This window comes from Phacochoerus africanus, chromosome 2, assembly GCF_016906955.1.
Source record: "Phacochoerus africanus isolate WHEZ1 chromosome 2, ROS_Pafr_v1, whole genome shotgun sequence".
NCBI lineage: Eukaryota > Metazoa > Chordata > Mammalia > Artiodactyla > Suidae > Phacochoerus > Phacochoerus africanus.
The window spans coordinates 86,906,272-86,919,007 of NC_062545.1; the positions used below are offsets into that span (position 1 = coordinate 86,906,272).

The following is a 12,736-nucleotide window of genomic DNA, read 5'->3' on the forward strand; positions in this document are numbered from 1 at the left end:
TCCTTCCCTAATTGTAGGTTCCTCAAGACTAGCTGTGAGATTGCACCTCTTCCCCTGAATCTTTCAAGCCATTGGGCCCAACTGAAGGGAATTTCAGGCCACCACGCCCAAATCCATGCTCTGTGATCACTGCAAAGCTGGATTTTTTAATAGGCTTCTTTGCTCGAAACATCAATTTTATCTTTATCCTTTGGGTTGAGAAGAAGTTGCCTTTTCCAGCCTTTTAAGTTCTTGAATTTGTAGCCTCTCTTTCTCTTTGATTATCATTCTCAGCTGACCTAAATTCTCTCAACATATCTTTCTTGTAATATCTTGCCAAATGTAGCCAAAAGCCACCAAGTAAACAGTAAAAATACTAATTTGTTTTCAGTCTCTTCCTTAAAGTTAAATGTGCCTTTTACCTTCCAATGTAATGCTGGCAACACTTTCACCAAATGTTTTCTACTAGGAAACATGGCTTTCCAGTCCTCCCATCCTCAGTTTCCTTGATTGGCTCTGACCAGCTGTTAAGCTGATGCCACATATTTTAGGGTTTATTTTATTATTAAAGCAGCACCTTACTCTTAGGGTCCAAGTTATGTATCATTTCAGGATAAGACAGATAATCCTGCAGTGATAAATTTCGTCCCAACTATCAGCAGTGTAACTAAAAGGTTTCTTATCTCTTGTGCCAGGTATGGAAGGGTCTTCAGAAGAACCTATTCACCGTGGTCAATAGTCTCCATCTCGACATCTGCTCCCATAAGCACAGGTCCAGGTGAAGAGAGGGTGCCTTCAAACACTGGAAGTATTTGGTAAGCAGCATTAACAGAAGCTCTATAGTTTTGAGTTCTCTACAGTTCTGAGTTCATATGCAGGGAATAGAACCCACTGTATCTAATTTAAAGAGGAAGAGAGAGATTCAAGGATCCAATGGTTCATGGATAGTTGGAGGGACCAGAGAAACAGACTGTCGGTTGAACTTTCAGAAAAGTCTCCCAAAGTCACAGCCCCAGAAGGTCATCAAGGTGCTGGGCCTCTCCCGCAATCAGGAATCCATTAGTGAGGGTCAGGATTCCTTGAGGATGAAAACTCTCTCAATCCAGAAGCCACCACTGCTGCCAGGTCCACACCACACCTGCTACAGTCTATGTCCACAGGGTGGAGGCAGCAAAGCCTGCCTCTCAAAACCCACAAAGCTGGTGCCCAGCATCTCTGCTGCTACTGTCATAGGAAGATGCAAAGTAGCAGCTACAGCAGACATGGCTAAGTGTGGCCTCCTCCTAAACCTCTGCATCTAAATATCATGACTGGCGAAATCCAAATCCTGCCCAGAACCAGAAGTGCCCAGGTCAGAAATCAAACACGAGCCACAGCAGTGACAATGCCCGACCCTTAAACCACTGTACCACCAGGGAACTCCTGGGATGTGATTTTTAGACTCTAGCATCTACAGTAGCGGGAGGCACACCACAGCAAAATGAATTTGAGGAGCAAGCCAACGCAGCCATCCCTTAACACACAGCAGTAGGCCACAGTGTAGGCCAGCGCATGCTACAGCAACAATAAAGCTTGTTTATCATTTTCACCCCTGGCTACTTTAAAGTAATTTGAAGATGTTTAAACTAAATGTCCATAATCAGGCCCTTAGGGACTCAGGAATAGCTAATATTTTTCTGGCTCTTTTATAATCTATGGGGAAAGATAATATACTTTGATCAAACAAAATATGTTAAGTACTGTGCTTTAGGCAGATGGGTCTTCCCACAGTTTACCTTCTTCTGTTCTCACACCAATTCTACCAGGTCATGTATCAGTTAGGGACTGTATTCAGTGGCAGGTCACAGATACCCAGTGACAGTGGCTTGAACTGGCATGGTGTTTATTTTCCATACATAATAAACAGTGTGGGCGGAGCAATCCAGGACCAGTACAGGGACTCAGATGTCTTTTTTCTTTCTTTTATCCTAAACTTGGGGCCCTCATCCTCACCGACACAAGAGAGCTGATGTACTTCCAGAACTTTCTAGCAATTTCCAGAAGGGAGAGGGGAGGAACAAGGGCAGAAGGCAGCAGTGGGCTGGCTCAGCCCTGTTCTAGGTGACGTCTACCTTCCGACCTCATGACCTCCGCTTCCAAAACAGTGTCACAGAGCACCCTCGCTCTGCTGCAGAACTGGAAAACCAAAGGTTTCTGCCAAAAAACTTGGCAAAATGCGCCAAAATCAGAATCCTGCTAGTAAGGAAGAAAACTAGTGTGAGTATTGGTCAGGTGACGGGCAGTGTCATCAGCCTTGGATAAACAGTATTTTCTTCATTTTACAACAGGTAAATCAGGGTTGAAAGAGATTGAGTAATATGAGCAGGGCTCAGTGACTTGGGATTTGAATCCATGCCTTATGACTGCAAATTCCAGGCTTTCTGACAAGAATTTATTTATTTATTTATTTATTTTGCTTTTTAGGGCTGCACCCATGGCATATGGAAGTTCCGAGGCTAGGGGTTGAACTGAAGCTGCACCTGCCGGCCTGTACCACAGCCACAGCAATGCTAGATCCTTAACCCAATGAGCAAGGCCAGGGATAGAACCTGCGTCCTCATGGATATTAGCTGGGTTTGTTACTGCTGAGCAACAGTAGGAACTCCAGGAATTTATTTTTAAAATCATTAAAACAAACAAACAAAAAAATTGGGGAGTTCCCATTGTGGCTCAGTGGTTAACGAATCTGACTAGGAAATATGAGGTTGCGGGTTAAATCCCTGGCCTTGCTCAGTGGGTTAAGGATCTGGCATTGCTGTGAGCTGTGGTGTCGGTCACAGATGTGGCTCGGATCCCACGTTGCTGTGGCTGTGGTGTAGGCCGGCGACTACAGCTCCGATTAGACCCCTAACCTGGGAACCTCCATGTTCTGCGGGTGCGGCCCTAGAAAAAGATTTAAAAAAAATAAAAATAAAAAAATTTGACCTATGAAGAGGTAAATCGAATTACTTAGAAAACAAACTAGCAAAAAGAAACCATTTGCTAAAGATACTGGAGAGCAGAAGTGGGAGTAAGAAAGGGAAAGGGGGAAAGGACAAGATTTTCTGTGGGAACAGCACAATCTCCTTCTCCAACAACAACAAACACCCTCCATAAAAGCAGCCTTAAAAATTATGGCACATTTTCAGGCTAGTTTCCAACTGCGGGGTGAAAATTCATGACCTTGTGGCCAGCAACCATTCTGCCCTGGCAAAGTCATTTATGGCATATGGAGATTCCCAGGCTAGGGGTCAAATCGGAGCCATAGCCACCGGCCTACGCCAGAGTCATAGCAATGCGGGATCCGAGCCGTGTCTGCGACCTACACCACAGCTCACGGCAACACCAGATCCTTATCCCACTGAGCAAGGCCAGGAATTGAACCCGCAACCTCATAGTTCCTACTCGTATTCATTAACCACTGCACCACGACAGGAACTCCAAAACAGCTCTTTTAAAAAAAAAAAAAAATTTCTTTAAAGTAGAGTTGATTTACAATGTTCTGTCAATTTCTGCTGAACAGTAAGGTGACCCAGTCATACATATATAAACATTCTTTTTTCTCACATTATCTTCCATTATGTAAAACAGCTCTTAACTAAGCTAACCTGAAAATCATTTCCAATTGCTATATGGTCTTTTCCGGAATGATTCATTTGATTCTCACTTCTCTACACCTGGATTTTTTTGTTGTTGTTGTTGCTGTCATTGACAAAAGGAAATGGTTTGATCTGCCATGAAAGGCAGGCCCCCAGGGAATAGTGACAGGAATGGGACCACTGGATGCATCTTACAAGCTCCCAGGGATTCTGGGGTTTGAAGGAAACACAGAAGACATCAAGAATGGGTACCAAGATCTCAGCTACAAGGGCAGGGGTGGGCCTGTCTGGGAGTGCATGGCCATGGCAAAGTCTAAAAGAATGCAGAACAGTCTAGGGACCCAACGACCACCCCAACTGGTCTTGGGCACCTGAAAGCCTGTGGCTTTTCTCTTACAGAGATGGGATGTGTCCTTACTTTGCTGGCCTCACATTGAACCTTGGGAACTTCCCTCCCTTAACTTTCACCTCCTTGAACCTGGCTCTTGGCACATGCGAACAATCTAGCCTGCAGGGATGGGAGAACCAAGCCCTGGTTCTAGCTACAGAGCATGGCTAATTCACATCTAATAGTCACTTAGGAACTACCAAGAGTAAATTAATTACACTCCTGTGGGCTTGAGCAAACAAGAAGAAGGAAAGGTAAATAACACAGAGATTGTACCAGAAAAGGACTAGGGGTAGAAAAACTATAAAACACAGTCGGAGTAAGGAATCTGCACACAGATTAAATGTGATTGGAGGTGGGGAAAAACAAAAAGTGGGTTCCTGTTGGAAGACCCCAGAATGCTGGCCCTCCTTGATGATGTAGTTACAAGGTATGCTTGTATAATCACTGAAATCATAAAGCCTTGAAAGGGTGTGGCTTGGAGGGTTTTGGCTCAGGCTAACCTAATTTCCTTTGAGGATGTGGGGCCAGGGAATTGAATCTTGCCAGGGACTGAGGAGCTGCCTACAGTGCTGCCTGGGAAGCTGGGAGCAGGTGCTTTTCTAAGGATCTGGAAGTGGGAAGTTTTTTGTTTTGTTTTATTCCTTAAAATTTCTATTCTTTCTATTTTCTTGTTTTTCTTTTTTTAAATTTAAGGATAGTTGATTTACAACATTGTGTCAATTTCTGCTGTACAGTAAAGTGGCCCAGTCATAGATATATATATACATTATTTTTCTCATATTATCTTCCATCATGTTTTATCACAGGAGATTGGATATAGTTCCCTGTGCTATACAGTAGGACCTCATTGCTTATCCATTCTAAATGTATTAGTTTGTATCTACTAACCCCAAACTCCCCATCCATCCCACTCCCTCCCATCTCCCCTTTGGCAACCACAAGTCCATTCTCCATGTCTGTAAGTCTGTTTCTGTTCTTTAGATAGGTTCATTTGTGCCATATTTTAGTTTCCAGGTATAAGTGATATCATATATTTGTCTTTCTGACTTACTTCCCTAAGTATGAGAATCTCTAGTTGCATCCATATTGCTGCAAATGGTATTATTTCATTCTTTTTTACAGCTGAGTAGTATTCCATTGTGTATGTGTACCACATCTTCTTAATCTATTCATCTGTCAATGGATATTTAGGTTGTTTCCATATCTTGGCTGTTGTGAATAGTGCTCCTATGAACATAAGGGTGCATGTATACTTTTGAATTTTAGTTTTGTCTGGATATATGCCATGAGTGGGATTGCTACTTCATTTAGTAGTTCTATATTTCGTTTTCTGAGGAGTCTCCGTACTGTCTTCCATAGTGGTTATACCAGTTTACATTTGAGGGGGGATGTTTTTAATCTCCATTCAGGATCCTTGAAACTAGAGAAGTCAGGTAATGTCTGGCAAAACTGGAATTGGGGGGAGATGGAGCACAACACAAGGTGAGGTCTATGCAGAGAAATTTCACCCACAGAATTATGCTCCTGCTTTGGAAGTGTCATAAGATGTCAAAAGCTTTCATAGATAAACATCATTATAATTTAAGTATCAGAATTCAGGACTAGAAGAGAATTTTCAAGGGCTTAATCTCTATAATATACAAACAACTTACACAACTCAATAGCAAAAAACAAAACAAAACAAAAAACAACTCAATTGAAAAATGGGCAAAAGACCTGAATAGATATTTCTCCAAAGAAGATATACAGATGGCCAACAAGCACATGAAAAAAAATGCTCAACATCACTAATTATTAGAAAAATGCAAATCAAAACTACTAAGGCATGACCTCACACCTGTCAGAATGGCCACTGTTGGTGGGAATGTAAATTGGTATGACCACTATGGAAAAACAGTATGGAGGTACCTCAGAAAACTAAATACAGAACTACCATAAGACCCAGAAATCCCACTCTTGGGCATATATCTGGACCAAACTTTCACTGAAAAAGATACCTGCACCCATATGTTCACTGTAGCACTGAAAAGTGAACACAATAGCCAAGACATGGAAACAACCCAGATGTCCATCAACAGATGAATGGATTAAGAAGATGTGGTACATATACACAATGGAATACTACTCAGCCATAAAAAGAATGAAATAATGTCATTTGCAGCAACACCAATGGAACTAGAGACTCTCATACTAAGTGAAGTCAGAGAAAGACAAACACCATATGATATCTGGAATCTAATATATGGCACAAATGAACCTTTCCACAGAAAAGAAACTCAAGGACTTGGAGAAGAAATTTGTGGTTGCCAAGGGGGAGGGGGAGGGACTAGAAGTCTGGGGTTAATAGATGCAAAGTACTGCATTTGGAGTGGATAAGCAATGAGATCCTGCTGTATAGCACAGGGAACTACATCTAGTCACGAGATGGAACATGATGGAGGAGAATGTAAGAAAAAGAATATATATATATATATATATATTTATGACTGGGTCACTTTTCTATATAATAGAAATTGACAGAACACTGTAAACCAACTGTAATGGAAAAAATAAAAATCATAAAAAAAGAATTTTTAAATTCTAGTATAAAAATCACATGAGAAGCTTGTTTGAAACATGGGTTCCCAAGAACAGCATAAAAGATTCTGATTCGGTAAACTGGGTTTAGGGTCTGGGAATCTGCATTATTTTCAGGCAGCTCCTGTGATGTGGGACGAGTGGCTCTTGGACTGTCCTAGTCACTTTGTAAGAACTAAATGTGGTCTCTTCAAAAGTTAGCACCCAGTCAAATCAGAGACTTGACTGATATACACACACACACACACACACACACACACACACACACGAGTATTTTTTTGCTACCTCATATTTGTTCACCTTTAGGATCTCTGGCCTATTTACTGAATGAAATAACTTATCTTGGAATCACAGAGCTATCAAATGCAACAATAGATAGATTAGAGTTCTGATTCCTCCACAGTTTCCCATTATTTAGAGCAAAAGTCCACCTGGGCCTGTGTGAAAGCAGGAAGGAGGGACAGATCAAGAGGGAGGTGACTTGCAAGTGATCCCTTCCCTTCAAAACTTCCTTTCAAGGTTTGAAGACCAAGTACCTTTCTTCCAGAGGAAGAAACTGCTGGAGCCCCCAAGATCCATAAGATTCATGAAGGCTGTGCAATAGCTTGAAGGTTTTTTCACCAAGACCTATCTTAAAAATACATTTCCATATGCTGGGGGTGCAGCCAGAAAAAATAAAACAAGGAGTTCCTGTCATGGCTCAGCGGTAATGAACTCAGCTAGCATCCCTGAGGACGTGGGTTCAATCCCTGGCCCCATTCAGTGGGTTAAGGATCCAGCATTGCCGTGAGCTGTGGTGTAGGTCACAGAGGCAAATCAGATCCCTCATTGCTGTGGCTGTGGTGTAGGCAGGCAGCTGAAGCTCCAATGTAACCCCTAGCCTGGGAACTTCCATATGCTGCCAGATGCAGCCCTAAAAGGGCAAAAAAAAAAAAATCAATTAATCAAACCACATAAATAAAAATATATTTCAAGTTGCAGTGCAGAATCCATACATCCTCACATCTACACACACACAACCTCCACACATTCCACATAATGGTACACGTGTGGTTTGAGTTTATGTGGAAATGTACGGACAATTGAAACACTTTATGAAAACACTATTGATCTTTGCTATGCGAAATTCAGTCTGCTATTTATAAGCTCTGCTCTTTTTTTTTCTTTTCCCTTCACCCTTCCCCCACCTTCCTTAATGACAGTCATGGGAACATACATGACTTGATTTTGCTGTTTGAAAAATGCTGGGATAAGTGTGAGATTCTAACCGTTCTGAGCGGGAAAGAAGGGGAGATGAGTTAGCATTGGAAATGAGGTTTGGTCACTCATTTGTCCTTCTTCCTTTCTCAGATAGTAACTCTTCATTTATCCCTTGTCTGTCTTGGCTAAGACAGCAGCCATAGTCTATAGAGAAGACTCTGAAGTCTTACAGAGGCTGATATTTCAAAGCAAGAGAAACACTCAGCAGAATATACCAATAAACAAACGAGTCTTTTTTTTTTTTTTTAAACCAGGTTGGTCTCCTCGATGTCCTGTATGCGGATGCTCATTTCTGCCCAGGTGTGTTTACCTTGTCACCTCACCTGCTCCTCTTACTCTAAGAGCTGCCAGCAGAGGTCCATTGGCATTTTCCCAGACCTGGAAGGCTACTGAAGGCACAGGGTGAACCTTCTCTTCCCTAGAGTCCTGCTCAGGCAGGTACAGCCTACATCATAGTAAAAAGGACCAATGCTGTTATTCATTTCACAACTAAACCCATTATTTTCATCACTTGTAAATGAACTATGGGACGAAAATGATCTACAGCCCCCACAATCAACCTTCTTTGTCCAACTAGCAAGGTTCTCTTGTGTGGTTGCCATTTAATTATGTGCACTAAAGACAGTCACACTTTTGTTTGCTGTTTGACCAAGTAGTTAGCCTTGAAAAATACCAACTGAAGAAGCCAACCTCGAGTGAGTCAGGTTTTTTGTTCTTTTTGCTTTTTAGGGCCACACCTGCAGCGTTCCCAGGCTAGGGGTCGAATTGGAGCTACAGCTGCCGGCCTATACCACAGCGACAGCCACAGCCACACCAGATCCAAGACATTTCTCTAAACTACACCACAGCTCATGGCATCACCAGATCCCCAACCCACTGAGTGTGGCCAGAATAGAACCTTTATCCTCACGGATACTAGTCAGATTCATTTCCACTGAGCCACGATGGGAACTCTCCCATGAGTCACTTTTCATCACAGAGGGAAGAAAAAAAATCACCCTAGTCCCACCTTGGCTATGATAGCTTTTTATCTCCATAGAGAAAAACAACAATTCAACCCAGATTTCAAGGGCTACCCAGCATCCTTCCCACACATATTTATTTTAAAACGTCCTCACTGGCTGTTTAAATTTAAATTATGCATAAATTATGTATAATGTATATATAATATATTTTAACATAGCTGCAAATCATAGCTGCAGCTGTAGGCCTATGCTAAAGCCACTGCAACACCAGATCCGAGATGCATTCGCACATTACACCACAGCTCATGGCAACACGTGATCCTTAATCCACTGAGCAAGGCCAGGGATCAAACCCGCATCCTCACAGAGATAACCTGAGGTTCTTAACCCATTGAGCCATAGTGAGAACTTCCACACTGGCTTTTTTTTAAAAGCCACTTTGCAATTAACTCTCTTCCAAAACAACTTCATATAAATTACCATGGTAAAATTATAAACTTCAAATTTTCTATCCAGTTCTAAAGCAAAGTACTGGTTTCATCTCAGTTCTTTTGAGTATATTGTGATCCACTAATACCTGAAAACAAGGAATCTATCAAAGACAATTGGGATCAACTTACATTCCCACCAACAGTGTAAGAGAGTCCATTTTCTCCACACTCTCTCCAGTTATGGAAAATAGTATGGAGATTCCTCAAAAAACTAAAAATAGGGAGTTCCCATCGTGGTGCAGTGGTTAACGAATCTGACTAGGAACCAGGAGGTTTCGGGTTCGATCCCTGGCCTTAGTGGGTTAAGGATCCAGCGTTGCTGTGAGCTGTGGTGTAGGCTCAGATCCTGCATTGCTGTGGCTGTGGCGTAGGCTGGCATCTACAGCTCCGATTTGACCCCTGGCCTGGGAACCTCTATATGCCGCAGGAGCTGCCCAAGAAATGGCAAAAAGACAAAAAAAACAAAAACAAAAACAAAAACAAAACTAAAAGTAGGATTACCATATGATTCAGCAAACCCACTCCTCAGCATCTATCTGGAGGAAACCATAATTCAAAATATACATGCACCCCATTGTTCACTGCAGCATTGGTTACAATAGTCGTGACATGGAAGTAACCTAAATATCCAGTGATACAGGAATGGATAAAGATGTGGTACACATATATAACAGATTATTACTCAGCCATAAGAAGGAATGAAATAATGCTATTTGCAGCAATATGGATGGACCTAGAAAGTATACTAAGTGAAGTTAGACAGTAAAGGACAACCATCATATGACATTGCTTATATGTGGAATCTAAAAATGAACACAAATGAACTTATTTGCAGAACAGAAACAGCCTCACAGACTTTGAAAAACTTATTGTTACCAAAGAGGACAGGTGGCAGGGGATGGACTGGGGGTTTGGGATCGGCATATGCACACTGTGGTGTATGGATTGACTGGCCAACGTAGGACCTGCTTTATAGCACAGAGAACTCTACCCAGTGTTCTGTGATAATCCATGTGGGAAAAGAATCTGAAAGAGAATGGACGTGCATACATGTATAACTGAATCTCTCTGTTGTAGAGCAGAAATTATCACAACCTTGTAAATCTACTTCAATGAAATTTTTAAAAAGAGACAATGGGGATCATGTCAAAAGTACATAGACACTAATTTGAAAAGGGTCTCTCATATTGGGGTGATACGAGTATCAAAAATGTAATAACGGCAATGGATCGAAGCATGCCAAATATATATAAAAAAATACATGAGTTCCTAAAAATATGACAAGAAACAAAGTATTGACCACTTCTCGAGTCTCCTAGGATATCAATTCATTATTCTGAAAATTACTAAAGAAAAACATTGGACATTATAATTAATTACTTGATGATGTTGTTTTATATTTGCAGCCTCTGCGTGACCAAAGTGGATTGGGCCATATTTGTAAGTTTTCATTAGGTTTTCCTATAACGTAACTTTTGCCTTCTAATACGATTATGAAACTAACCATGCCTAGATTTGCTTTTTTTAAAATGACTTCATATGAATGAAATTATTCAGCATGGTCTTTTGTATTTGACTTCATTCACATAACATTTTGACATTCATCCATGTAAGAATATTTTGTTCCTTTTTATTAAGCTGAATAGTATTCTATTGCATGTAGTTACCGCAGTCTGCTTAACAGTTCACTAGTGCTGTTCCTGTATCTGTCGAAATGATGGTATTGTTGTTTTTTCCTTTATTCTGTAATACGAAGAGTTACATTCATTGGTTTTAAGATGTTAAACCAATTTTTCATTCTCCGCATAAACTTCACTGATTGCGATGTCATCCTTTTAAATGTTGTTGGATTGATTTACTAAAAAAAACTTTTTCATTGAAGTATAGTTGATGTACAATATTATGTAAGTTCCAGGTCATTCACAATGTTTAAGTTTACATTTCATTTATAGTTATTAGATTTACTAAATTTTGTTCAAGACTGTTGTGCTGATTTTTATGTAGGATACTGATTTGTAGCTCTCTTTCCTTGAAGTCTTTCAGGGAAAGAATTACTTCATAAAATAAATTCAGAAGTGTTTACAGGGGCTGTTTGATACCTTGCAGAACTTCGAGGAACATTTAATCATGTATATTTAAATATATTTCAAATACAAAATAATCCGTTCTGGCCTTGTTCAGCCTTCTTCAAATTTCCATAACAAACATACTCTATTCATCTTCAAGCCTAGTTAAAGGTGGCTGAATTAGTGAGTGATTTGTAATCAATTTCAGGAAATTATTCCTAAAGATTTGGGGGGATTATTGTCAGTAGATAACTGGAAGGGGAAACGGAGACACTTAGGAGTCGACTGCCAAACTCTTCCCGCTCTCCATCATATACCATTCATTACAAGGCTTTACAGGAAATATAGCAAGTGCCTGCTGTGAATACAATTACCTTATAAAGTTAATGTGTCCTCTTTTTCCTCCTTATGAAAGCCCCCACTTCCTACTGATACAATCCAAATAGGGAGCAGCCAAACAATGAAACTCCAGGATCTTGCGGCTTGGGGGTTACTAGTTGAACTGAGCATGCTCAGTCGCCAGGCAGATTTGTCGGTGAAGTGGCAACTACAACTGCGCGTACCATGCGCGCGGAGGTGGGCGTGCCCTCGTGGAATTTAGAACGTTGCCGCAGCCAATGAGGCCTCGCGGCCGGCTGCCGGGGCTTCTCATTGGAGGAGCGGGGAGGCGAGCGAGTAGAGGGCCCCGGGTGGGAGCCGCGGAGGTTTGGGTTCGGGAGGCCGGGCTACGCGGTGCCCTGCGCGTGAGCAGCTGCGGCGGCGGCGGCGGCGGCAGCATCCAGCGGCTGTGCCAGCAGTACCAGCCCGTCGCTTTACTTTTTAGCTGCACGAACACAGTCATTATGCCGAAAAGAAAGGTAAGTCTTACCAAAAAAGATTTCGAAGGCCTTCAAATTGTGCTAACAGCAAACCTTGTCATTGCGATGGATTGTGCGGAATGCACTCGGTAGTTAACTTGGGGATTGTGAATCTCTGCTTCTTCACGCTTGTTTTCAGATGCCTGTTGCAAACATTGCTCCCTCCCTCTGGCCCTCCCTCCGCCCTCATCGATCTGGGAATGTTACTTTCTCTCCAGCGACGCGGCCTCCCCTCTTTTAAAACTCATTCTGGACGGAATGGTTTCAACCTCGAGCAAGAAGCCAAAGCGCTTTTCATCCCCCCCCCCCTTTCCCAGAGGGGAGTTTCCTCTTTGCAAACTGCCAGCTTGTGGTTAGCGTGGAGGAACAGCCGCGAGAGGGGTGAACCAAGTACACGCGGAGGGAGATCGAGAAGGAAGGAAATAAGTAGGAGATGTGGGGGTTACTCCTCTGGGGGCCGGGCCCACTCTGGGTGCGCGGCAATGGTTCTGAGGCCCCAGTAGAGGGAAAGCCATGTTTAAAATAGCGTTCAC

The 12,736-nt window shown here is 42.0% G+C and overlaps 1 protein-coding gene and 1 long non-coding RNA gene across 8 annotated transcripts in view; one reads left to right on the top strand and one right to left on the bottom strand.

The window, feature by feature from the left end:
* The window catches only part of LOC125117539 (uncharacterized), a 52,092-nt gene that overhangs the window by 38,972 nt on the left and 384 nt on the right, over nt 1-12,736 (bottom strand). The window lies entirely within an intron of this gene.
* HMGN3 (high mobility group nucleosomal binding domain 3) overlaps nt 11,947-12,736 on the top strand; it is a 33,192-nt gene continuing 32,402 nt past the window's right edge. The window contains exon 1 of one of the 7 annotated variants that reach the window (XM_047763428.1): nt 11,947-12,203. In XM_047763428.1, coding sequence (XP_047619384.1) covers nt 11,964-12,203 — 240 coding nt within the window. In that variant the 5' untranslated portion in view covers nt 11,947-11,963. The remainder of the gene's footprint in view (nt 12,204-12,736) is intronic. The other 6 variants (XM_047763464.1, XM_047763444.1, XM_047763437.1 and 3 more) reach the window with 6 other exon arrangements.